Source organism: Sorghum bicolor, chromosome 10, assembly GCF_000003195.3.
Source record: "Sorghum bicolor cultivar BTx623 chromosome 10, Sorghum_bicolor_NCBIv3, whole genome shotgun sequence".
NCBI classification, from domain to species: Eukaryota; Viridiplantae; Streptophyta; class Magnoliopsida; order Poales; family Poaceae; genus Sorghum; species Sorghum bicolor.
This window is the reverse complement of record NC_012879.2, coordinates 7,614,238-7,640,545: the sequence shown is the minus strand read 5'-3', so window position 1 is coordinate 7,640,545 and position 26,308 is coordinate 7,614,238. Positions and strand designations below refer to the sequence as shown.

At 43.0% G+C, this 26,308-nt stretch overlaps 2 protein-coding genes across 8 annotated transcripts; one reads left to right on the top strand and one right to left on the bottom strand.

Annotated features, from left to right (window-relative positions):
- On the bottom strand, positions 12,286 to 20,391 carry LOC8065497. Of its 7 annotated transcripts, none has more exons than XM_021449468.1 (10): positions 19,906 to 20,389; positions 19,217 to 19,335; positions 18,798 to 18,915; positions 18,610 to 18,674; positions 18,424 to 18,537; positions 18,197 to 18,271; positions 17,334 to 17,372; positions 17,120 to 17,191; positions 12,961 to 13,013; positions 12,310 to 12,462 (listed from the first exon to the last, which is right to left on the bottom strand). In XM_021449468.1, the coding sequence occupies exons 1-10, from the start codon at positions 20,105 to 20,107 to the stop codon at positions 12,408 to 12,410; spliced, it is 912 nt and encodes a 303-aa protein (XP_021305143.1). In that variant the 5' UTR covers positions 20,108 to 20,389; the 3' UTR covers positions 12,310 to 12,407. The 7 variants fall into 7 exon arrangements, 2 of the variants coding, with proteins under 2 accessions (XP_021305142.1, XP_021305143.1); XR_002448470.1 differs by lacking the exons at positions 12,310 to 12,462; positions 12,961 to 13,013 and adding exons at positions 13,466 to 13,786; positions 14,957 to 15,089 and having other exon boundaries at positions 17,324 to 17,372; XR_002448469.1 differs by lacking the exons at positions 12,310 to 12,462; positions 12,961 to 13,013 and adding exons at positions 13,466 to 13,781; positions 14,957 to 15,089 and having other exon boundaries at positions 19,906 to 20,386.
- Positions 20,518 to 25,088, top strand: LOC8065496 (RNA-binding protein 24-B). The gene is made up of 6 exons (XM_002438032.2): positions 20,518 to 21,124; positions 21,226 to 21,379; positions 22,913 to 23,078; positions 23,862 to 23,895; positions 24,222 to 24,597; positions 24,714 to 25,088. Exons 1-6 carry the CDS (start codon positions 20,867 to 20,869, stop codon positions 24,785 to 24,787), a joined length of 1,062 nt encoding a protein of 353 aa, XP_002438077.2. The 5' UTR covers positions 20,518 to 20,866; the 3' UTR covers positions 24,788 to 25,088.

The window sequence follows — 26,308 nt, the reverse complement described above, 5'->3', positions numbered from 1 at the left end:
GAATTTCGAAAACGAACCAATTCGATCGGATTTATGTCGGACACGGTCATATACGAAAACTCAATACGAAATACCGATATATAGTACCAAGTGTATGACTAAAAGTATATATAGAATCAAGTTCAAGTGCATATAATAATTAAAAAGTGCATGCTCCTTAGTCTTAGGTATTTAATACAATAGCCCACATATAAATACAAGTCTAGAATAAGCAATTAATAGCTAACATGAACACAACTAGCCACTAGTAGAAAGAACGCAGATACATGGTGAGTAGTCTGTAATTGGGCTGTGTGACCCTACAATTGACTAAATTCGGTTTAAACCAAATTTTGAATTTAAAATATTTCATATTAAAAGTAGAAAAGTAGAAAAAGATCGAAAAATGTCAAAACCGTTTTCTACTTTTATATTTGAAATACGAAACATCTAAAATACGAAAACGAAAACGATAAAGTCGGACAAAAAAAATACGAATTCGATCGGATCAAATATAGAAAGCGGTTCGGTTCGGTTCGGGATATTTCCGTTCCGTTTTCATCCTTAGCTACACATACCAGAATTCCAGAATAATAGTGCCATGTGCCAAGATATGTCTGTATTTCGAACTAAAAGGGGGGCAAATTAAAATATCTCTGTCGCGTTCCAGCTTTGCACTCGCCTTCTATCCATTTCAATTTCACGTGACCAAGAGCTAGACAGCTGCAAACTACAGCGACGTCCATGAACAAGAATTTCCAGCCTTTTGCATCTTGCTTTATCGTGATAGAACGCCGATGTTTCTATAAAGCAATTAATTAAGGTCAGTAGGCAGAGGGATTCTGTGTTGCAGGGCAGTTTAGCTAGCTAGGGAGGTTGGCAGGCCGTAACGGCTATGATCATCACTCAGGTGAGCAAGAGCAATTGAACGGATAGTGGCGGTTGTTCAGCGTACGTATTCACGTCGTTGATCCTGGGACGCCGGTAGTCGCAGGATCTTGATCGGCGTAGATTTAGGCTAGGCAGTTGGAGTCCATGGGGGCTCATCTGTTTTGTTCTTCGTCTAGCTAGCCCCAACAGCGCTGGATCCACTCCTGCACTTAGGACTACATTAACAAAATTACAATGGCCTTGCTTGATGTCGCCATTTATGTTGTGCTGGCTAATAAATATTGTTACTTGCCATGAGAGAGATATTTTTCTCCAAATTAGACAACTTTTTCTCGGCGATGGAGCGTCAGCTCCTCTCATTCCACCTCCTCTCCATGACTCTGCGTCCCTCTTTCCCTAGCCCTCGACATCAGCTCCTCTCCAGAATTGAAATGGATCTACAGAAGAGGATCTACAGAGGTCAAGTACTCTTGAGCGGGACGCAAACTAGCCAGTATTGCTGTCGAGAAGGTTTAGAGCATCTCCTACATTATGCAATTGGAATTTGCCATTTGTTGTAATTTGTCAAGTCCCTAAACGTTTTGCCAAAGGAAAAATAAGTCTATCTCCAAGTGTTTGGCATTTTTGACTTGGCATTTTCCAAAATAGTGGACCCAACTATTTTTGTCCGGGGTCTTTTTTGTTTGGCGCGCTTCGCGCGATATTTTTCCTCTGCGTGGGAATTTCCGTCGCCCGTCATCACCAGTCCACGAAGTCGCAAGTCACCGTTGTTTCTGTGAATCGCGGTCTCCCGGTCCGCCAGTCCACGAAGTCGCAGTTCGCCAGAGTTCCGTCGCGCGCCAGTAGTCCACGAAGTCGTAGGTCGCAGAGTTCACGTCGCGCGGGAAAGAAGAGTTCGCGCGGGGAGGAGTCCTCGCGGGAAACTACCGCAGCACGTGGGAGGGTCGCGCACGACAAGGAGTCCAGGAAACTCGGAATATCAAAAATGCCAAGCCATTGTGCATATGCAAAAATGCCAAGTTTGGTCCATCAAATGCTAAGTTTGCCAAAATGCATAAGTCAAATGCATAACTGTTGGAGAGCAATTTTTATGGTTTTTGGCAAATTTCTAGAATACATAGTCCAATTGCATAAGTGTTGGAGATGCTTATAGATCAAAATAACTATGCAGACGGGAACGTCTATGGGTGTGATTTAGGAAAGTATTTAATGTGACAATATGCCAGCTTTCAGTGAACGGCTCCTGATGCATGCATTCATCACATCCTGTCGCGGTATCGTTTTCTTCTTTCATATTCATATACACCCTGATGACCTGCAACTGCAAGATATCAATTTCTTTCTCGCCTCTTCGGCTCACCACAGGCCCTTCTTCCGGCCAGCTAATCCTAGGGCCCGCGTCCTCTCTCATCCCTTCGACTGTTATATTTAGTTTGTCCTAAGTCAAAAATATATATCTTTAATCACTGATTTTAAAAAAATTATATAGTTTCCTGTAATAACATTTATATTTTTAGATTTACTATGAAAAATACTATCATAATATATAATTCATATATTGTGAAATTATGAGAATTTTTTAAATAGTAGATCACAGATTGCAGTATTTGACTTAGGACAAATTAAATATAACACTTAAAAAAACAGAAAGAGTATCAAAGGACAGCGCTGTACCAGATCTGTATATTCGAGCTATCTTAGGAAGTGTATAGCTACGATAACCTTTGCTGCACTAGCAATCTTTATGGCGTGGAGAAAAGAGAATACTAGAAGACAAGACCATACCTCTCTCCGTAAGAAGAAAAAAAAAGGGTGTAAATTTAGCTTTTCTTTTCCAAGTCAATCAGTCTCGTCCCTACAAAAATTTAGGCTTCACTATCGACATCGTCTATCACTAAAAGAGCAATGCTTAGAATGGACAGAGTCTACTAAAAAACCTAACCAATATATTAAGCTATGGTTGGTTCTCGCATAGTAAACTACTAGAAACGACATAATATTGATGCTATTTACTATAAATTTAATTAAACTTTATAATATTTACTTAGTTGAAACTAAGAATTGCACTTTTTTTAGAACGGAGCAAGTTCATAAGAGTTAACAGACGGTCTAGCATGATGCAATTGTCGTGTAAAAACACTTTCCCTATTTTGTATGTCATTCATAGACGGTAGCATGAGATGGTCTAATATTCATGGTACCTGTAAAATCCAAAATTGGGTCTCGAGCTTGGCTTGGGTATCTAAATTCTCTAGCTTTCAAATTCAAGTACCTAAACTTTAGTAATGTCCAAAGCACTAAAATTTGAGTTGTTCTACCTTACGTGGTATGCTGATTACACGATAACAAGTCACCAAAATGTGGGTCCATATTCTCTAGTATCATGTGTCCATATAAAGGATCATTGTTGATATGCATTATACAATTAGGCCAGTCTTGGTGAGTAGTTTCATTGCGTTATTTTGAAGACTATATATCATTGTTATATAGAATAAAATAAAATATGAATGAAACACCCGTTTTCAATGGATAGTTTTATTCTATGGTTTCAAGACATTTTAGTGGCCATCATGCTGGATTAAATAGATATATGAATATTTGTGATAACATCTGAACAATGTTGAAATCAGAGCACATAGAAGTCCAACAATGTTATTGCATTTGTGGAGTTGACTACTTCATTCTCCATTTGAGACAGATGCTAATGATTAATCTCAAGGCGCATGCTGTAGCATATCTTGCTCTGTCATGCAAATTTAACATGGGATGTACATTCCGTCTTCCTTGCTCAAGGACATGGAAGAAATATTCATCCACATAGACCCCAAGTTTGCAAATAGAGCGTGCCTCCTCTGTGACCATCGAACAATCATGCTATAATATAATGTTTAGAAGTGAATTGAGCAGTTTATGGTTGGATTGTCGTATGGTGAAACATTGGCCACCTAGGTTAAATTCTTGACTTAATATGTATACTCCTATTTTAGATTTAATAGTACTTTTCGTTTAGTGGTAAATGATGTGTGTTTCTGGAAGGCGAGTCAGCGTTGCACCTATGATGTCATTAATCTCGAGATTTATCTAACTTCGTCAATCTTGAGATTTGTTGGCTCAGTCTTTTGAAGATGTTTATTGGATTAGGTTGTGTGTGCTTGTATTTACAAAGGCGAGTGTACATGCATGTATAATTCAAAGAACTTTGGAAACAAGAGACAGAGCGTTCCTTAGGATCAGAAAATACACTATTTGATTAGTGGAGAAGTCACGCAAAATAGATTTTAACATAACTTCTCTTATAATATGTAGTCAGTTGTTACACGTTAATATTATCTCGATCGGTGTTTATGTAAGGCCTTGTTTACTTCCCAAAAAGTTTTGCAAAATTTTTCAGATTCCCCGTCACATCGAATCTTTAGACGCATGCATGGAGTATTAAATATAGATGAAAATAAAAACTAATTGCACAGTTTGGTCGAAATTGACGAGACGAATCTTTTGAGCCTAGTTAGTCCATGATTGGACATTTTTTGTCAAATACAAACGAAAGTGCTACAGTGTCAATTTTGCAAAAAAATTTGGAACTAAACAAGGCCTAAGAAGAGAGCCGAGAGGACTGGATGGTACGTGCAGGTGTTGCTCGTGAGGATGACTGAGGAGGATAATTGCCACGAGGAACTCGTCGCGTCGCTTTTATAGGCGCCAGCGGCTGGGCGCCCATCGAATCCTGTGGGCGAGTGACGAGGAGCGCCGAGCGCCGCGTCTGCCCGGGTGCTCGCGGATTCGGTTGGAACGTCGCGTTTCCGGATTCCGGCCTCCCGCGGATTCGGTAATTTGGGACGGGCATGGCGTCTTCTGTTTGGGCAAGATGCGCTACACGCAACGCACGAGGCGATTCTCGCGAGGTGCACCGAAGCGAAAACGTGCCAATATTACCGGTATCGGCCACTTTTTCTCTGTGCGACGAGAAAGCACAAGCACGAGACGGCTTAGCTAGGGGTGAGCCTAAATAACGGAAACCGAACCGAGAAAACTGAAAGAAGTGGGAACTGAAACAAAAAATTCGGTTCCTCACTTGGTTCCAGATTGCAAGGTGTTATTACTATGGTTACCAATACCAGCTACTTTCTTCGTTCCGGTGTTACTATTTTTTAATCTAAATGCATAGTAAAAAGTATATATTTAGAAAAGTTAAAATAACTTACAGTTTAAAATAGATAGAGTAGTAGACAATAAAGGTGTCCTCATATGTATTATAGTACATGGCACGAATGAGGTATGTGAAGTACATGATGATAAAAATGAATAATTAACAAGCTAATAAAGATTAAAAAAAAGTAGACAAATAAAATTCGTGAATGTATACTGGTGTAATTTGGATCCACTAAAATTTATTTTGTGCGACAAAAAAAATATGGTTTTTACTAGACCATTTCGATCAGTCCTCCTTTATTTATATAACTGAATGTCCGATCCTGTCATTGGATTTAGGCAACCTTTTTTTTGTCTCTGCACAATATACACCCTGATTTGCAAGTTGCAACATATCAATTTGTCCATTGCCTCCTCTGCTCAGGCTCTTCATTCGTGGCTCTTAATCTCTTGGGGCCCGGCCTCTCATTATCATCTTATAAACAGTAATCTCACTTGCGGCGTACGATCAATCTCGCCAAATTTTTGCATTCAAAATCTCACTTGGCGTACGGTCAATCGCAGGTTAGCGTCACCAAACCTTTGCATTGAATGCGAAGGATGACAACGCTAATATGCAGTACAAGTACCAACTTTTGAAACTAGAAAAAAGTGGTAATTACCAAATCTGTAATATACTATTATTATCCCAGCAATCACCTGTAACAAACTAGGAGGTAGTATTACCCAGCCAGATTAGCACTCCTAGGATCGTGTGAGCTAGACCTACTGTTCTACGGTGGCGTTCACTTAAAATTATCTGTTAAATCTGCTAATTATTTAGTAGTATTTTTTTTTCTCAGAACAAATTAACGAACAGTTTTTTTTTAACTAAGCAGCGAACAGTCAGACATATTATTTCACCCTCGCTGCCCCGCAGGCCGCAGGTGCAGCATCGATACAGAGTTGGTAGTCCTCTCCCTTCATATAGGCCAGCCCAGCAGAAGAGCCCATCGGTTGGCATGGCCCAAACCTACCTGGCTAGGCCCCCGGCCTACTCGCCATTTTGGGCCTAATAGAACCCCAGCGCCTTCGACTTTCCTTGTGTCTGTTGGCCAACTGACACACAGGTCCCACAACCGACCCCACGCGTCCACTCACATCTTGTAAAGTTTTGTTTTCAGCTTATATATAAAAAATCCTCCTAGTCAGGCTATCTACTCGTATTTTTTTCCCCTGCTATTCAATAAAACCGGCATTGTCTTGTTACGCCGCTCGTTAAAATATGGAAAGGAAGAAGTCCGTTGGCATTTCAGTGGCAACTTCTCATAAAGTTACGACCAAGCGCATTTCGACCGGGCTAGCTCGCTGTAACATCTCTTTTGCATTGACCTTGGTCCTACATTTTGCGTCCTGGTGATATGCACATTTGTGTCCCTAATTTTCTAGGCCTTGTTTAGTTTCAATTTTTTTTTACAAAATAGACATTGTAGCACTTTCGTTTATATTTGATAAATATTTTGTCTAATTATGAATTAACTAGGCTCAAAAGACTCGTCTCGCAAATTACAGATAAACTGTGTAATTAGTTATTTTTTATCTATATTTAATGTTTTATGCATGTGCCGTAAGATTCGATATGATGAGGAATCTAAAATTTTTTGCAAAATTTTTTTAGAACTAAACAAGGCCCTAAATGGGTATATATATAAGATGAGAGTAACTACACGTACGTGTACAAAGGAATTTCCATATATATATATAATTTCGACCAAGAAGAGATGTGACGCATGGCAATCTTAAACCACTCGTCGCCAAGCTTCTCGTGACACTCGATATATAGCATCATCAATTGCGCATAATCTGTCAAGATTCTGGGGAAAAAAGGAAAGGAAAATGCACAAATGATCAGAGAACATATATATAACACATAAAGATGGTCAAATAAGATGGATTTCTTTTTTGTACATGAGACACGATTAATTTGTCTGTTTCCTTGTCAGAAAGATGGTCAAATAAGATGGATTAGAGCAACTCTAACAGCTTGGTTATTCTTGATGTGGAGGCTATTTAGAATTTGCATAACAAAAGGTAGACTCCAACAGATGTGCAATCTAGTTTTGTAAAATAGAAAGTTGGCTATTTCTTGATTTTCGCTGGCCATATATAGCCAACCACTGACATACACAATTAATACAATATTTATCATATGCATGTGTCCACCTTGACGACCTTAGCAAAATCATAGATGATTGTTATCCTGAATTCCTTGTTACCTATTTTGATATGCATTTGGGTAGTTTTGCTAGTGCTTGATTAACAATCCATGATCTTGTAACATGAATATTTGGATATACAATAAACAATAAAATAAGCTTTCTAGCAACTTGAACATAAAGGGTGGAAAGAACTCTAGTTTTTGCTAGATTGATCTTGACCCTCCATAAGGACTTATCCCTTGGCAAAAGCTGGGACAACTCGTACAACCATGAGGGCTACATGGCTCTGGTTTTAGCTCAGTATGAGGACCTTTTTCTAGCTTGTTAGCGGTTACCTTAAATGGCGTAAGAATGGCTAGACACGTTGGGTATAGTGCGGCCTCTGTCCATGTGTATAGGCTGCGGGTTATGTGCCATGGAAGGGGGGCTCTATATCTGCATGCCGAATGAATCTAATGGCCCTAACTTGTTAGACGAAACCTTTGAAAGGCTTCATAGTGATCCCTGCCGACCTTCCTAGGAAGGGGGTTAAGAGACTTGCAACCTCGGACGAAAGGGTAAATCACGACTCATGGGTAAAGATGTACAACCTCTGCAGAGAGTTAAATCTGGTATACTAGCCGTGCCCACGGATACGGGCGGCCCGGAAAACTGACGGAATAGATGGACACTGATGAACGTGAATAATGATAATAACTGATGGTTTATTATGTTGTTTATATGTGTTATTCTTAATTCTTGTATACATTGATCATGTGGTTATGGGATTTATTATGCTACCTTGATATTTGCTATCCAATGATTAAACATGCTATCAACTATTAAAAGCTAAATGCAGTCAAACCAGTGTCAGCTTTTTGAGCCTCATGAACCCTTGGTTATACTTGTTGAGTACGATATGTGCTCACTCTTGCAATTTTCCAACACCTCAGGATATGATAATGAAGATGACTGGAATGAGGATTATCGCTATGAGTACTAGGTTTGGAGTCAACCAGTCAGCAGTGTCCCTATGTGGAGCTTCCGTCGAGAGCGTTGTTTACTTCTTGCTATCATTTTTGTATGAGGCTATGTGATATCTTATATTCCGCTATGTAATAAACACTGCAATGGTACATTTGAGATTTGTCTACTTATGTGTGCGACTATTCCTGGGGCACATATGAGTCATTTATGCATCCTATTTTATTCTTAAAATATGGGTGTGACAAGGCTATTTAGAATTTGCATAACAAAAGGTAGACTCCAACAGATGTGCAATCTAGTTTTGTAAAATAGAAAGTTGGCTATTTCTTGATTTTCGCTGGCCATATATAGCCAACCACTGACACAAGCTATATGATTTTGTAAAATAGCAAGACTGTTGTGGATCTCTTCTTTTTTAAGAAGTTTTCTATTTTGCAAAATGGTTAAATAATAAAATTTGGCTACTAATTTTAGCCAGGCTATTGGAGTTGCTCTTAATTTGTTATTGCCGGAGGGATGTATACACTTCAATAGCATGTTCCTTAGAAATTTACTATGCATGTGTTTCAATGTTTCATTGACAGGTGACGCCATCTGTCCGTATAATGTGTCATTGACAGGTGGGACGACATAGACACTTCAATAGCATGTTCCTTAGAAATTTACTATGCATGTGTTTCAATATATGTTTCATTGACACGCCCATCTGTCCGTATATAATGTGTCATTGACAGGTGGGACGACGTAGACATTTCAATAGCAATTAGCTTCTTGGAAATTCTGGACATATTTCATTGACAGTTTGGGAGAGTCCTATATCATGTAATAACGTACACGTTTCTCCTTTAGATAAGATAGATGTGTACGTACAAGTTAACGAGTTGGGCATGTCGATCGTTACTAGCTAGGTCAACGAGTCAATTCTGTGCCGGTAAGGCTTGTGAACCATGTTAGCATATGAGTTGACAAAGTTGCACTAGGATATGCGCGACGGTTACACAACATCCAAAAATCGATGCTTCTGAACTAAGTTAGCTTATAGATTCATTCATTCAAGTAGTTGCCAGCTAAGATTCACCGACGTTAAAACATATGCACCGGATGTGCGATCATGTCCATGTATGCTCCAACAAAATTGACGAGGAGCTTTTTGTTTAACCCAAAGAACGACCACACGTCTAAAGGCTTAGCGTGTCCAAATAGCACGAACATCGGTCACAAGAAGCTCTGCCAAGAAGCATGTCAAACAGTAAATATAGGGTTGAAAATATTAAAGTAAAAAAGAATAAAAGAGTAAAAGAAAAATGCAAAAACGGTAATAGTTTACCAAATGGATCCCTCAATTGTCTATGAGCATATCTTCATCAAATCATGCATGTTTTCTAGATTTTGCTTCGGACTAGGCCAAACACGGTCTAGCCGACAGTGGCGGAGCCAGAATTTTAAACTTGGGTATTCCTACTTTCACAAAGTTAATTTATAGGTTGAAAATATAGTCAATTGTACTGCAAGTTAGCAACTTTAAACTAATATTTGCTTTCTAGAATATAGACTTCTCATTGAAATGCTAGTTTTTTTACATGTTTTGAGCTCAAATGTGTAAAATACTATATATTATAGCATTATACATTTATATAAATAAGTATATACACATATTTACATAAAAGTGTACCAAAATAGTTGGGTATTCCTGGGAATACTGGGGAATACCCCTAGATCCGCCACTGCTAGCCGAGTTCAGAACCCAGAGTCAAGAGGGTGAATTATAGTTTGAGTATGTAACATATGACACAAGAGATATAACGGTTGAGTCTTCTTCTTTGGAGAAGTATAGAGGAGGGAAAGCTCATAAGAGAAAATAAAAATTATTGGCGGTTGGGTTGATAACAAGGGGAATTACAAGAGGTGCCAACCAATCTTGTGCATTCGCATGGGTAGCAGCTTTGTTTTCCTTGAGATACCAGTAGTATCTTAAAGTCTTAGCGTCATCACACTCGCATGCAGAATCGAACGGCTAAAAGGGCTGGCGATTGTGAGTAAGTCGCCTGTTTCCATTTATTAGTTATTCCAGTGGAAATACGTTGTTTGAAAATTTTAACTAGCAAAAGGGCTACAAATTAAAATGCTAAAGTGAGTCACAATATCGGGTTATTATTTGCTTGCAAAGAAAAAAAATATGGTTGGAACCATATAGCGCATAGAATGTGAGAATAAAAGTATAAAAAATGATTGACAACATAATATAGCTAAAGGTCATTTCTCAAAGTTATTGGTTAATAGAGGCATAGGAGAAAAACATAAGCATATATGAAAACTGAGTAAAAGAAGTGCCTAATTTATCTTTTATAATATCAAAGAGACTAATTTCATTATTCCGTCATTTTTAGAGGCATCCTCTATCTGTGCCAAGTCATCTTCCCGTAGAGACTAATTTCATTATTCCGTCATTTTTAGAGGCATCCTCTATCTGTGCAAGTCATCTTTCCGTCTCTGATCCATCGGTCTTCTTGCCAATAATAATTACAACACCTAACTGGCTTCCTCAAAATAACTTACGCTGGGGGAGGGAGAGGAGGGGGATGCAATGCAACGTAACACCATTGTCCACTGGCCTTGAGCATCTCCATATTAGCAAACGCTTACCTGGATCATACATTGTGCTATCGTGTCGTCAACCCATCCATAAAGCGATATTAAGACTTAGGGTCTGTTTGGTTCCTCTTCTTAAAATTTAGTTAGCTAAAAATATTTTAGCTATTCTTGGATGACTAATGGAACTAAACTATTTTATCTTCTTTTAAGAGCCTATTTGGTTCCCCTGCTAAATTTTAGCCAACTAAAATTATTTAAGCTACTCTTGGGTGACTAATGGAACTAAAATATTTTAGCTCCTTTTAGTCAATGTGTTTGGAACTTTAGCTACTAAAGTGACTAAAGTTTAGCTAGCTAATATTTAGCAAGGAGAACCAACCAGGGCCTATTCAATGTGTTACTAAAGTGACTAAAGTTTAGCTAGCTAATATTTAGCAAGAGAAACCAAACAGGGCCTTAGCTGTAAGATGCCTCACATTGACCGTGTGGAGAGCCTCGCAGTTTGGCTTTTGTGCCTATGCGTCATGTCCAACTGGATCTGCCAAGTACGCTATTGCTCATCGGTGTGTGGAAACTATTAGGTACACTCCTGTGCGCTAGCTCATCAACGCGTGGGATCTACCAGATATGATCCAGCTCATTGGCGTGGCTCTCGCTCATTGACGCGTAGGATTTGCCAGATATGCTCTCACCCATAACGTGTCGTGCCGTGTGGCATCGCTCAACATCTCCCCTCCTCTCTCTATCTTTGTGTATGCTTATGTTGGCTACCACAGCGGCATGAGCATGAGTACTTGCCTGCCAGCCAGGTACGCTCCCACTCATCGATGCGTGGAATTTGCCTGGTATGCTCCCGCTCATCGACACGTGTAATCACTGATCAGCTAGGTACGGTCTAGCTCATCACTGTGTGGGATCCGCCAGGTATACTCTCGTTCATCAACACGTAGGATTTGCCACATAGGCTTACACTAATAACGCGTAGTGTCACGTGGCATCGCTTAACATCTCCTCTCTCCCTATGCTTGTGTTGGCTGCCACGATGGCATCGGCATCCCGTACTTTGCATGTATGCGGTGTTTTCACTAATTTCTTCTATCACTTGGTATCGTGCAGGCTCGCTAACAACGACACGAAACTTTCCTTTGAATTAAACAACAGTTATATATGTGTGCATGGACAATAGAGAACCACCAGAGATAGATACTACATTTTTATTAGTTTTGTATAGATATAATCCACGAGCTATCACACGTTGAGAAACTCATGAGAAAATACATGTATACTAGTTGAGTGCCCGTGCGTTGCTACGGGAAAAAAATATATATCATGGTAACTCAATTTTAAACATTTTGTACTACTAAAAAAGTGCATAGAAAAGTGTCTCATCTTATCTTTCAATTTAGCAACACATACATATACTCCCTTCTAAAATCTTATTTAGTTTTCTTTGTGCACATAATAAATAAATAAGTTATTATTAAAGTGTATCTAATCATAAAATATGTCATAGCAAAATAAATAATATTTATATAAAAATTTTGAATAAGAGAAAGAGTCAAACAAGATGTCTAAAAAAATGACACATATTTTGGGGGCGAAGGGAGTATGTCATAGTTCTGATCTCTTCTTTTACTTGGCGATCTTGCAGAATGATCTTTCGCCAAACAACTCTTGCAGAGACAACCTGAAAAATATAGCAGGTATATGGGAAAAAGAAAGGATAGGACAGCTAATGCTCTATTCCTAGTCTGGTACCCTAGGAAATTAAAACACTGCCCTAACTGTTTCACAATCTTAGCATGTTAAAATATTGTCCTAACTATTTCAAGAGTATAAAATACATCTTTCATCATATAACCACCACACATAAAATCTAATGCATAATCATCAATCTATAAAGGCGAGCCAAACAAATCAAACCTTACAGTAGTGATAGGTGAACTACAAGTACTACAAAGAAGTGACTTGCAGAGTATTTTGGATGGAGATTAATATCCTTGTACAGGCTACTGAAGCATCAACGTAGTCTCAGTTACAGGAGTTTAACCATTTTGCTATTAAAATATGGAATAATCAGTTCTTTTTTGTTTCTTTGCACAATATGGTTATTTTGGAGAAGAGAAGAGCTATTTCAATAAAGAACTATACTATTGTATTCCAAGTATGAAAGTTGTTCACAAACCATGTTATGACACTTGGTATATGTAGATCAACAACAGGCATAGAACGCAAAGCCTGCAGTAACTCAAAAGTTAGCCATAAATCAAATTAAAAATTTTAGAAGCCTGAATAACAGCAGCAAAAAACAAGGGGACACCGAAATCACTACTGGATTTGCCTTCTTTGCCGAGAGTTGGAAACCCTCGGCAAAGGCCCAAAAGCCCTCGGCAAAGCCCACGGCGCCGTCGAAGAACGTCAATGTTAACGTCGTCTTTGCCGAGAGCCAGCCAGCCAGGCTCTCGGCAAAGACTTTTTTATTTTTTTTAGAACCAGTCTTTGCCGAGAGCCTAGATGGCAGGCTCTCGGCAAAGGGGGTCTTTGCCGAGAGCCTGGCTGGCTGGCTCTCGGCAAAGACTTTTTATTATTTTTTTAAAAAAATCTTTGCCGAGAGCCAACTTTCCAGGCTCTCGGCAAAGCTGGAAATTTTTTTTGTATATATATATATATATATCACAAATCCACATGTCTATATCACAATCCACATATATATCACACATGAAACATATCGAAGTCCACAGATATCACAAATCCACATAGATATGACAAATCTAACATAAAGTTCAACATAAACCAAAAGTTCATAACATAAACCACAAGTCCACATGAATATCACTGCTCGAAGTCGCTAGCGCCTCATCCCTAGTGCTGTGACTCCGACCCGTCGTCGCCGTGGCCTCCGTCGTGTCCCGAGCCCCCATCTGGCCAAGCCGACCAGGGTGAGTGCCCCCAGGGTGTGGAGAGCTCGCACCTGCCCAAGGTGCTCCGAGTCCCCTCCGATAGGTCCTGCTCTGCAAAACAAGAAAAACAACACTATAAGTACAAAATTTCGGCAGAACCTCCCCTGCACGGGGAGGTTTCCAAAACCTGAAAAAAGCCGGCTCGATGGCCGACAACACATATATGGCACGAAGGCCACAGATCCACATTTCACATATGGGCGTCAAATGAAATGAAATCAAATCGAATCAATGGGCTAATTGTTGGTGAAACGTCAACTTCTGCAGAATGCCATACACTACGAAAGTGTATGGAGCTACTATCTACGCTACTCTACTTGTTGCTGAGCCGATGCAACTTTGAAAATAAAATTGGCTGTTCGAAAAGGAAAACAAACCAAACTCTGAAAAGCAGACCAAATCGAATACCATTATTATTAGCTGATCTGACAGGTTCAGTATAGTCCTTGTTCGTGTGGAAAATATTAAAGCTGTTCACACATCACAGAAGCTCAGAAGAAACCAGCATAGCTATGTGCGTGTAGCTGCTCTCCAGATCCAGCAGCAAGGATTATTATTCAGGAGTGTCTATGGACTAAATCATGCTAGGTGCATTGTACTACTAACCAGTATCGTATTAAATGATCCGGACAGAAAGAATAGTTGCTAATTGATTGATCAAGACTTGATCACTTGACCGAACTGGAGGCAAAAACATACAAATTATTATTAGCTGATCTGACAGGTTCAGAACTTAAAACATGATGAGATTGCTGACCCGTGAAATGACCATCAGAAGCAGTGTAGAGCATGCTCATATATACTAGAAGCAGATCAGACTAACAAATTCCCAACTCAAAGAACATCACCCCCAATCCCATGTTGTGCACACTACTGCAGTACATATATGCTAAATAATAGTATAAACCAACAGCTAGCAAGCAGAGATGAACATGTATCCACTCCACCACGGTACTCCTGATATGCAAGTACTATTCAATAACTTAGTAGTTCTTTTACCAACAAAAAAGCATTTTGCAGGGCTTGCGCCCCATAATCAGAACATATAGATAGATGCATTTGCAATCAAGCATTAGCCATGAAAAATAATTCTTTGTCAGTTTGCTACACACATTTTGAATGGTTTGGGTTCAGACTGCTTTTTTTTAGAGTTTTATTCAGTACACCGAGACAGCACATTACTGTCATTCTTCTAGTATCTAGTATTTGGTACAAACTTACCGGCTAGAGGCTTGGCGCGAGATGATTCCACGGCGACGCCAGGGACTAGTGTGCTGTCATCAAGCTCGAACCCTAGCAGATCCAAGTCCAGCCGCGTACCTCCTCCCCAGTGACTCCACCTCCTCTCTCACAGCTGCACACCAGAAGGCCTCATCAATGGCTTAATAATCAAGGCTAATCGCTGAGAAAAAGGCAAATCGAACTACTGATCGGAGAAGGGGAGCTGCACGAACGCCCACTTGTCGCCGAAGAGGTTCTCGGGGAGCGTGGTGGGGAACGGGTTGTCGAGCGCGAGCAGCGGGCGGGTGCCGGCCTGGAACTCCGGGTGGCGGCTGTACACCACCTCGTACCGCTCCTCCAGCCACAGCAGCAGCGACACGCACCGCCCGCTCAGCAGCAGCTCGATCCGGTCGGGGCTCAGCAGCAGCTCGTAGGTTGCGTAGGCAAAGCGGCGGCCGTGCGAGTGCGGGGACGCGGCGGCCGTGCGGGGTGAGGCGGCGGCGGAGTGCGGGGCATGGGGAGGGGCGGGCCAGGGGCAGGGGCTGTGTGGGCCAGTGGCGCCGGATCTGGTCAGCGGCGGCGGCGGATGGGGTGCGGCGGCGGCGGTGGCGGATGGGGTGCGGCGGCGGCGGCGCGCAGGCGTGTGTGTGCGTATGTGCGATAGGGTTCGGCGAGTGGGTTGGGCCGGGTGCAGATAAGGAAGTTTTTTTTTTTTGAAATATCCTTTGCCGAGCGCCGCGTAGGAAGGCTCTCGGCAAAGAAAGGAGCCTGATTTTTCTGAACACAGCCTTTGCCGAGAGCAACACAGGCTGGCTCTCGGCAAAGAACTATTTCCGAGAGCCAGACGGACGTGCTCTCGGCAAAGAACTGTTAAGTTTTTATTTCTTTATAATTTTAGAGCTGAGTTTTTTTTATGTCTTTGTGATGTAATTTATAAATATATTTTAAAATTTAGCATTAATTTGACTTTTTTCTATATTTAACTAATTAATTTTATTTCTTTAAATTTTTTCACAAAATTCAAATATGAACTGCAGGTACATAGAATATTGGAACTCAGTGATTCGAAAAATGATAGTCAAGATATTTGGTGTATGTTGAGACCGTATCCACAACCACACATGAAATCTCAACCCTATAGCTGACGCAACATGTCGAGGAATGTGAGGAAAAAGCGATTAATAATTATATAAATTCTAAATGAAGTCCAAAAATCACCAAACTTGACGACGTGTCATGTTATCGCATGTGGAGACTGTGGTAAAAAATTCATAAGGTTTCGAGTAAGTTGCGACACTGGATGTCTAAAACCTAAACATCTGTGCATGTGATCACATTTGATCACATGCGGAGATGTTTAGGTTTTAGACATCTAGTGTCGCAACTTGCTCGAAACCTTATGAATTTTTTACCACAGCCTCCACATGCGATAACATGACACGTCGTCAAGTTTCGTGGTTTTTGGACTTCATTTGCAATTTATATATTTAAAAATCACTTCTACGACACATGGATGGTCATGTTTTGTATACAAGAAATTTAAACTTTTGGATGAGTTTATGGATACAACATCAAAATGCACTCTTGAACATGAACATCATTTTTTGAATGATTATATTTTATTATTTCATGCTCCTACAGTTCAAATTTACTTTTTCGAGAAAAATACAAAGAAAATAATTTAATTGATAAAATATAGCAAAATGTTACAAAAGCTCCCAAATTTGAACATGTGCTTATATACAATATGCAAGGGTTACAGAAAAAGTTTGGGTCCAAAACTCAAAAAAAATCTTTCTTCTTTGCCGAGGGCCATTTCTGGCCGTCGGCAAAGGGACTCTTTGCCGAGAGCCTAACGGCGTGGCTCTCGGCAAAGGTGACGATAACGGATGTCTTTTCCTGGCGCGGCTCCTTTGCCGAGAGCCTATCTTTGCCGAGCGCTAGGCTCTCGGCAAAGCTGGCCTTTGCCGAGGGCCTGGCTTTGCCGAGAGCTAAGCCGTCGGTAAAGGCTCTTTGCCGAGGGTTCTATTTGGCTGTCGGCAAAGGCAGTCTTTGCCGAGAGCTAGCTCTCGGCAAAGCTGGGCCCTCGGCAAAGCTCCCGTTTCCTGTAGTGAATCATTTTCTTATTCTCCAACTTGAAAGAAAGATAACTGCAGTTAATACCTTTGCAACATTTACTAAATCATCAACGGCATGCTTCCCATGCTGGAAAGACTCTTCAAGTTTCTTTCTGCCCTGGAAAAGTAGATAGAGACACAAGCAAAGCATTAGCAACACAACCACAGGGTCACTGCCAGAAATTTTTTGTCAATGGCCATAAGACAACGACAAAGGATCAAGAACAGCAATCATTGTATAAGTTGGAACCTGAACAGACCTCGGTGAGGCGCTCCTCTGCTTCACGCTTTGTTGTTGACTGTCAAGGTTAAATATATTTGCATCAGCAATAAAATTCCATACTATCTATGACAAAGAAAACAAATATTACCCAAATTTCCAGTTATGGGAGCAATGTCAAGATTGTCCAAATATAAAATGATACTCCCTCCGTCCCAAATTATAAGATATTTGACTTTTTTTTATCTCAAATTTGACCACTCGTCTTATTCAAAAAATTTATGCAAACATAGTCAAATTTAAGTCATTTTTGAAGAACTATTATTAAGAAACCAAGCCACAACAAAAGAAGTGATAGTTTGCACAAATTTTTCTATAAGACGAGTGGTCAAACTTGGTGTCAAAAAAGTCAAACGTCTTATACTTTGAGATGGATTGAGTAGTTTATTAAATAAAGATTATAGATCAAAATATTAGATTTTAGTCATAGCATCCCATGTTTTCCTAGAAAATGTTTAATATGATGTAACACTGATACAGAGTGTAACTTTCCGTTATTTTGTTAGTCACAAGTGAGAACAAACTGATAACAATCATATACCGAAAACTGAAACCATGCTTTTGTAAATTTGCAAAGTGAGATCAAACTAATCCACTGTGACTGAAAATGTGGTGAGATGGTTCAAGACTTGGCATAACTATTATTGGATTATGAGTTGCAAATATATGCACACAAGCGAGTTTCAGAGGACATGTCTTGACTTGAATGTGGGAGTCAAATTTGATCATTTTCCCTTGAACAATACCTTATTGTACATCTTATCCCCAAGTACAGTAAGCCAGTATGCATTCCCATAAGTTGGAACCATAAATTAATGTATAAATCAACTGGTATGCATTCACCTTAGCACAGACTGAAGCGTGTTGCTTTCCAACAGAGGTAATCCTTTTCCTGAGAGCATCCACACGTCCTAGAACCTGGCAGGGCACTACCAACATCATAATAACTCAGCGAAAGGGAGAAGTATCATAGTATTATCCATACCAAGTTGATAATTTGTTTATGTGCCATTATGGACAATATCATACTAATACTCAGTACCAAGAAAATGAAGTTCTTAGAACTATACCTGCTCATAATAACCCTCCCCAAAAGTCAACTCAATGAGAGACCTCTCATAAGGATGCAAATCTCTCCTCTTTGGGAAGTTTTCTGTGTATGTTCTCAGCGGTACAGAAAGTTCCTGAGAAACAAAACAGTTCTGAATATCAAATAAATGAACTTACTCAGCAGAGAGACAACATGATGCACTTACTTTCATTAAGGCATCAAGCTGTTTCGCACCTTTGTTCCTTTCACGCTTAGCTATATTTGCTATACCTACATTACATTTGAAACATAAAGCAAACATCTGGTCATGCTAAAACAAAATGTTAAGAGAACGATTGTCACTCATTTCGCAGTGTGTGAATAATAAATGGTTAATGGTGAGATTAATCATACCCTTTGTTGGTGGCACATTTCTAGATTTTCTTTGTGCTGACATTAGTATATCAGTTGCAGGCATCACCATTGGTATTTTCTGAAACGCACCGACTGTCTCTTGCTTTTTCTGGTCTCCCTGGAATGAGGTAAAGGAGTACAAGAATAGCAGGTAAGCATGATCATGAAGTTTAATGCTCAAGAAAATACAGTCTTCTTTTGTGAGATGATTCAATTAAACAACTTACAAGTGCTTCATAAAGTTAGTGCTTGAGGCATAGTTAACTGCCAAGAGTGAGTTTTTTTTTTTGGTAAGTCATCGGTTTTACAATTATTCCCATGTCATTAATAAATTAGAACTGGGTTTCAACGTCAGGCCCTGTTGGCATGTCGAACATGTGAAATAGACTTGCTAATAAAATGTTCAGAAAAGAATTTACATTGAAATCATCTAGCTCTCCCTGTAACCTGTCATCCAGCGTATAGCTATATGTTGCAGAGTGCGCCCGCTGACACAGGTAGACTGATGAAATCCCCGGTTCCAGAGTTGATAAAGAACCTGAGTTGAAGAAAGCATCGGCGGAAAATATTAAAAATAATGTATAAAAATTGAAACGACATTGAAAACCACAATAATAATGCTTGTGGGAGCAACAGAGTTTTGGTTTCCTGCAACAAAAAGTCAAACTGAGAAGCGTGACTGGAAATAGGCGTTTCAATCAGGGCATAAGCAGTGTGGCGTCAAACCAAACTGACATTGGTCTGACACAGTTCGATCTGGTAAAGTAAAGTTCGCAAGCTCCAGTGTGGCATCAGACCATTGCTTCAAAAAACAACTAAAAACTCTGAACTGACTGCTCATGCACACGCTGTGCACTGCCTAAAGCCGATTGAGCGTAATATTTTTAATAGGCAGCAACTAAAAACCAGGTTCCAAAAAGTGGCACTAAGCGCACGATTCAGCGCGCTTAAGCGCTAAGCAGACGGGCAGCGCTTCGCTATGGGGCATAAGCGCTACCAAAGCAGTGCGACCGCCTTTGGTGGAGCAGCGGCTGCTGGATCGCGCTGCCCGCCGGCCGTGCGCCGTCGACGGTACAGCGGAGGCGGGAGGGTAGAGGGAGGTGAGTACGCAGAATCGCCGGCCGGTGTGCTGAAGACGGAGGCGAGGTCGCGAGGCGACTGGCGAGAGGCGGGAGGAGGAGCCGCTGACGCCGCCGCCGAGCCTGGGACTGCCCCGCCGTCGCTGAGAGCCCGAGCCTGAGCGCCGCCTCCGTCGCCTCCACGCCAAGCGCGAGTGGGGGATGGAGCAGAAGATGGAGCGTCGCCTTCATGCCGAACGCGAGTCGGGGAGGGAGCAGAAGATGGAGCGCCGGCGCTGCGAGGAAGATAAGAAATGGCAGCTCAGGGCCGCGGCCAGTCCTCGGGGCGGGGGTAGTTCTGCTTCTCAAAGGGCGCCAGAGCGAGGGCGCTTTGATGGCCGGCGGCGTGGACCAGATCCGGTGAGCGAGCGAGCGGTGGTTGCGTAAGGGGGGAAGGCGGTCCAGCGGCCGGCGATCCCACGACGGTTGCGCAAGGGGGGAGGGCGATGGGTTAGCGCGCGAGGGGAGGCGATTAGCGTGGGCTGACGATGACCTCCGGGTCTTTTTAGTTGTAGAGAAGAGATACAATACAAAGAGAAAGGAAGTGGAGGGAACTGGAAAAGAAACGGGGTGGTCAGCATAGCTGTCACCCCGTCGAAACCGTCCCCCTCCAGCGCAAAACCCCTTGCGGCCTGTCTGTCTGTCTCTTTCTCCTTCCCAACCCAACCCAACCCACCTGATCATCAGATTCCTCCTCTCTAACGATCATTAAGCCACCTCGATCACAGCGAGGTTTTATATAGGTACAGAAGTGGACTGGTCCGCTTCCAAAAAACCAGCCACGCACGGAGAGCGAGCGAGCGCACAGGCGGCGTGCCGCGGCGCAGCGCAGGGGCAACGACAGCAGCAGCCCGCGTCCCGCTCTCTGCTTGCAAGGTCACCACCACTCACCACCGCGCGCCAACAAGGCCGGCTTCCTCCCTCCGCTCCGCGCGCGTGCGCTAGCTCGCGATGGCAGCCCCGTCGTCGTCGTCGGCGGCGGCGGCGGCGGCGGCGGCGTCCGGGTCGGCGGCCACCGGCGCCGGCGGCGGGCCGCGGCCGTACCGGTCGAGGTTCGGTGACACGACGCTGACGAAGGTGTTCGTGGGCGGGCTGGCGTGGGAGACGCCCTCGGAGGGGCTCCGGCAGCACTTCGAGCGGTACGGCGACATCCTCGAGGCCGTCGTCATCACGGACCGCCTCACCGGCCGCTCCAAGGGCTACGGATTCGTAAGCCGCCGCCTCCTTTTCCTTCCGCTTGGCGCGCGCGTGCACGTTTCTGACTGAGGCTGCCGCCGGCGCGGTGCCGCCGCGTGTGTGCGTGTGCGCAGGTGACGTTCCGGGAGCCGGAGGCGGCGCGGCGCGCGGTGCAGGACCCGAACCCGACGATCGCCGGGCGGCGCGCCAACTGCAACATTGCCTCGCTAGGCCCGCCGCCTCGCTCCGCCCAGCAGCCTCAGCCTCAGCCTCCGCCTCAGCCTCGAGGTGAGTGACAATCACAAGGAATCGATGAAGGGAAAACGTTAATCGACCGATCTATTAGCAGTCTGTTCCTTCCGACTCATGCTCACCAGCAACGTGACAAACCCGCGCACAATTCCTGCTAGCCAGCACCCCCCGCCATTGCCACCGGAAACAAGCCTGCTCTTTCTCTTCCCCTTCCGGTAGCCCGAGCGGGGAGCCCGGGAGGTAGCCGACGGGACGGGCTGGCATGCAGTGAGGCTGACGGGTGGGGACGGGACCGGCCGCGCGGGTAAAGCAAAGCAAGCCTAGGCTCTGCGTGCGTGCCAGCGAGCAGCGAGCGGGGGGAAGTCGTGCGGGTGAGCTTGCCCAGGCTGGCCGTGTCAGTTGAATTGGGTTCGTGCTCCCCGGAGGGCCGGACCGGAGCGGAGCCCACTCCCTCCGCGTGGGCGCGTGGCCGCGCGCCCGTCTCCTCCCGGTGGATGTGGCCATTTTTTTATTGCCGCAAAGAGCAGACCAACTGGCAGTTGGAACGGCAGTTATGGGCTCCTCTCCTCCTTGGATCGGAAGGCAGGCGATTTCTTTTTTTTTTTTTTGGGGGGGGGTAGTCTCGCTTTGACTGGACGTCTTGTTGGTCGAGGTCGGTGCGTGGCATCCATCGCGTCCGTGCCAGCGAGACCGAGGTGTAAAGTACTCCTCCGTAAAGGGCATGCCAATGGCCATGGACGGCTGCCGGCCGGGGTGGCCGCCGGCGGTCTAGTCCAACAGTCTTGTGGTAGTAGTGGAGAGGAGAATCCATCCTTTGGCGTCCTTTTTGACTCGACCGATTTGGGGGGTTGGGGGATCACAGCTTGCTTTGCCTGGCTAAAAACCAATGCGATCCCACCGCGCACTGTGTCGTGCGTCCCTGACCAACGAAAATCCCCTGTTCCTCCGTAGCATAGCACTACCACCACCAGTCCACCACGCGTGCTTACTTTTGTGGTAGTTTGGTTTGCCAGCTTGTCTGCGTTGCTTGGCGTTGCAGGCTTGCCAACAACAACAAACCTGTACTACACGCCGTGGCAGTAAAACTGGGTGCTTTTGAGTACTGCTGATGCATGTAGCCTTGGCTTGTTGGCGAGAACTGTGAAAAGGACCGAGCGAGCGCGAAAACAGTAGACGAAGCCGACGAGCCAGCGCCAACCCGGCCGGCCGGCGAACCCACCGACCCGGTCAAAGCAGCGGCGCGCCGCACATGGCTTCGCCCTGCACGCGCGCAGATGGAAACAACAGCGCTGTCGGGTTTTACCACCGGCCTTGCCCTTGCTTGCGCGCCCTCATCATGGCCTCAAGCTGCTCTCCGCAGCCTGCGGACCGCAGCGCAGTGCAGTGCAGTGCAGTGCAGCTATTTTTGTTTCTTGTTGGCGTTGTTGGTTTCGTTGCTTTCGCTTTCCGTTTCGCTGGCATATGTTATTTTATAATTGAACAATATTTATTAAATAAAAACAAAAATACTACAATATTAATTTTTTTTTAAAAAAATAGATCTATACAAAACCTAAATTGTTGTTACAGGAAGGAGTCCCTACATGGGGCCCCACTTGCAGGTCCCGTATCCAGCGGCCCAGGCCCCGCAGTTCATCCCCAGGGCGCCGGCCTCTCCTTCCCAGATGATGATGCCGCAGCAGCACGGTGGTGGTGGTGGTGGTGGCCCAGCTGCTATGTACCCGTCTCAATTTGGGTTAGTGTCCTCTCTATACATTTCTTGGCTTGCCAAAATTCGTCCCAAATTTGCTTACATTCATCAATCGGATAGCTACGTGTGTTACTAGTCCGTACAAGTTCAGTTTGGGTGTTGGTCCTGATCGAACTCTGGTCGTCGTCGTCGTAGTCGTCGTCCATACATGATGTAGCCCATGCAAATGGGGGCGAGACAGACACGGCATCACCATCTAGGCATTCAACACTGAATGAATCCCTAGCTAGATAAAGAGTTCCGGTCCCCCACACACACCATTGTGTTGTAGGAGTACCACTGTACTGTACTAGTGAGGTCTCTTTCACCATGCCAACACTCTTTGCTGCTGCAGGGTTTAGTCCTGCAAAAGAAGCATTAAAGCCATTTCTCGGCTCTTTCGCAATCGTGCTACTACATGGTTAATTAATGCCTCCTTGCTTATTTGTTTCTTTCCAATATCGGCTTGATTTTTGTCAAAAAAAATGCAGTAGCTCATCCTTCCATTTTTCTGCCCTTCAGAATAAAAACGTGAAGGAGTACTAGTCATTGTTTCATCTGAACTTAAGGAGTTGGGATTGGGGTTGCCTTTTTTTCAATTCCATGATGTAGGGCAGTGATCTAGATTCTGGCCTTTACAGCCTTGGGGATGTAGTGTACCGTACTACTGAATTATAGAGTGATACTAGTGGATAAGTTGGGGCCAGACGTGGGCAAGGCAAACCCAACAAGCATGCTCTTTTTCTTGTCCAAAATCAGTCACTGAAGAAGCTCCACAAACTTTTACAGGTACTGGTACCCTCCTGACTTTCAATACCAACAGGTAAGCATGCTCCCCCACCCCCCTTCATTCCCATCTCCTTTGCTTTTACCTTTTCCTCACATGCAAAAAACCCCCCCTGGTGCCACTTGTCGTGCACATGCCTAGGCCCAGCCAGCTCCACCCTACTTTGCATGCAGCGATAAATTTCACTGTCACCACCACATGTAGTATGGCCCAAGGCATATAGATTTGCACTAAAAGCTTTGACTTCTTTTTATGGATGCAAATCCACATTTAACAGTAGTGTTCTGTCATGTTGTTATTAGTTCATCATGTGTGATCAACTCGAGGCTAATTTCGTATGTGCGACACTAATGATCAAGCAGGCCATTGCCAATCCTCAAGTGCTGCAGAACTACTACGCTCAGCTGTATGGTCTGACCTCGCCTACGGCGGCAGCGGCGGCGGCACCCTACCACCAGTACCTCGGCTACGTGGCGCATCCGCCTCCAACGCCGCCAAGGGCAGCGATACTGCCGGCGCCGCCTGCGGCGGCACAGCAGGTCGCCGTGCAACCGTTGGTGCAGCATCCGCCGCCGGCACAGCAGGTCACGATGCAACCACTGCTGCAGCATCCGCCGGCACAGCTCCAGGCCGCCGCCCCTTTCTTCCCGGCTCCCTCGCTTTCGCACAACTTCAGGCTCCAGCTGCCGCCGCCTCCTCAAGCTATGTCAGTATTGCCTGTGCCTCCCAACACAACAGGTGTGTATGTTTGCTTGTCACACACTAGGCGTACGTGTTTGTTTTATCACGGCAGCTAGATCATCTTGTGTTCTTGACAGTAACTGATGCCTATATTTGCTACTGAAATGTTGCAGAATCGCTGCCAGCTGATCAGGCCGCTGCCTCTGTAGCTCGTGCGACAAATGCGAGCAGTACTCCGGGAGCCTGATCAAGAAGGATTCAAGGCAAACTGAAGATAAAGCATTGGATTCAACATAGCTTCAAATTTAACTGACTTTTTTTTGGGCCGAAGAAAAGAAGTTTCAGTCGATCTGCTGCTACGGACGAAGTTATTGATGGTCTGTAACAGTCTCTCATTATGTTGGCTCCAAAACCAAACAGAAGACACATTTGGTTTTTTTCATTGTCTACCAATTCTTTACAGAGTTTCGGCGAATCCATTGTAAAAAATCTAGATTTTGCGTCAACATCTAAGGATTTTTTATTTTTCTTTTCAAATGATCATCCAATGATTTCTATAGAGAAGTTTTGGAATTTGGGGGCGATTGGTTGGCGGCCGCACACCGCCACGTCATGGAAAAGCTCATAGAAGAAAACTCGCCACAAAGTGTCGTCAACAAACAGCGCCACAATTGTGGCACGCGACAATCTGTTGCACTTGTTCACTTTAGCTTATTAGTTAATCTATCAGTCATTCAATAGTATTTTTTTTCTTACAATAATTCAGCTTTGATTTGTTGCGAGAGAAAAACATGACTGAATGACTGATAGATTCGGTGCAGAAAACGCTATTTGTTTGGCTGAAAAGTCATGATAGAAAGTACTGTTCGCTGATTTGAGATGAAATAATGCTAAATGACTGATATATATTCGACTAATAAACTGCCCTTGGATGCATGACATGCATCCCATTCCTAAAATCGGCAGCATAAGGGCGTTTTGCTCCCCCACGACTTGTCGCTAATTTTTTTTAAAGAAACCCTCAGTACACAAATACGAGATAGCTTTTTTTTAAAATTTACAAAACTAAAAAAAATCTCAAATAGTTCAAAAACGTTTTGATGATGGATTTGTGGGCTCTACATGTCTTCGGCTTTTGACCATGCCATGTTATTTAGGTTCCTAAACGATCACAATGAAAAAAAATCAACTAGAAAGTTGTACATCTATTGAAGCGCTACAAACTTGGTATAGAGCATATCTCCATCCAAGAAAGTTTAAAAAAATCAAAATATGATTTTTTTCATAATCACATAACTTAAAAGTAAATATTTAAACATCTAAAAAACTCAAATATTTTTTATTTAAAAAGTATTAGACTGTTTTGAGATCTATAACTTTAGTATAGACCATGCTGATGTCATTTAAAAAATATTAAAATGTGAAAATCAAAAGAAATAAAAATATTATCAACTATAAAGTTGTAGATTGCATTTATAGCCACAACTTTAATATAGATCATGTCAACACCCAAGGTTATTTGAAAATTTAGAAATTAAATTTCAAGATCTGAGAACCTAAAACAAATATTTAGAACCCTAAGCGGTCTCCACAAAAAAACTATCAACAACAAAATTATAATCACATTGAAAGCTAGAACTTTGACATAGATCATGTCAACTTCCTGGGTTGTTGGAGCCTCTTAAAAATTCCAAAATAGAAAATTTGTCGTAGATCACATCTATCTCTACAATTTAATATAAAGTTTTTATTTATCTGATTTTATATT

What these genes read in the sequence shown, in the direction of transcription:
- LOC8065497 (XM_021449467.1), bottom strand. Translation starts at nt 20,107, where the DNA reads ATGAAGGCGACGCTCCATCTTCTGCTCCATCCCCCACTCGCGCTTGGC. An exon ending in ACACCGGCCGGCGATTCTGC is followed by an intron (nt 19,336 to 19,905) that starts GTACTCACCTCC and finishes TCTTCAACTCAG; the next exon opens with GTTCTTTATCAACTCTGGAA. An exon ending in GGGAGGGTTATTATGAGCAG is followed by an intron (nt 18,272 to 18,423) that starts GTATAGTTCTAA and finishes GTGCCCTGCCAG; the next exon opens with GTTCTAGGACGTGTGGATGC.
- LOC8065496 (XM_002438032.2), top strand. Translation starts at nt 20,867, where the DNA reads ATGGCAGCCCCGTCGTCGTCGTCGGCGGCGGCGGCGGCGGCGGCGGCG. An exon ending in GCTCCAAGGGCTACGGATTC is followed by an intron (nt 21,125 to 21,225) that starts GTAAGCCGCCGC and finishes GCGTGTGCGCAG; the next exon opens with GTGACGTTCCGGGAGCCGGA. An exon ending in GCCTCCGCCTCAGCCTCGAG is followed by an intron (nt 21,380 to 22,912) that starts GTGAGTGACAAT and finishes TTGTTGTTACAG; the next exon opens with GAAGGAGTCCCTACATGGGG.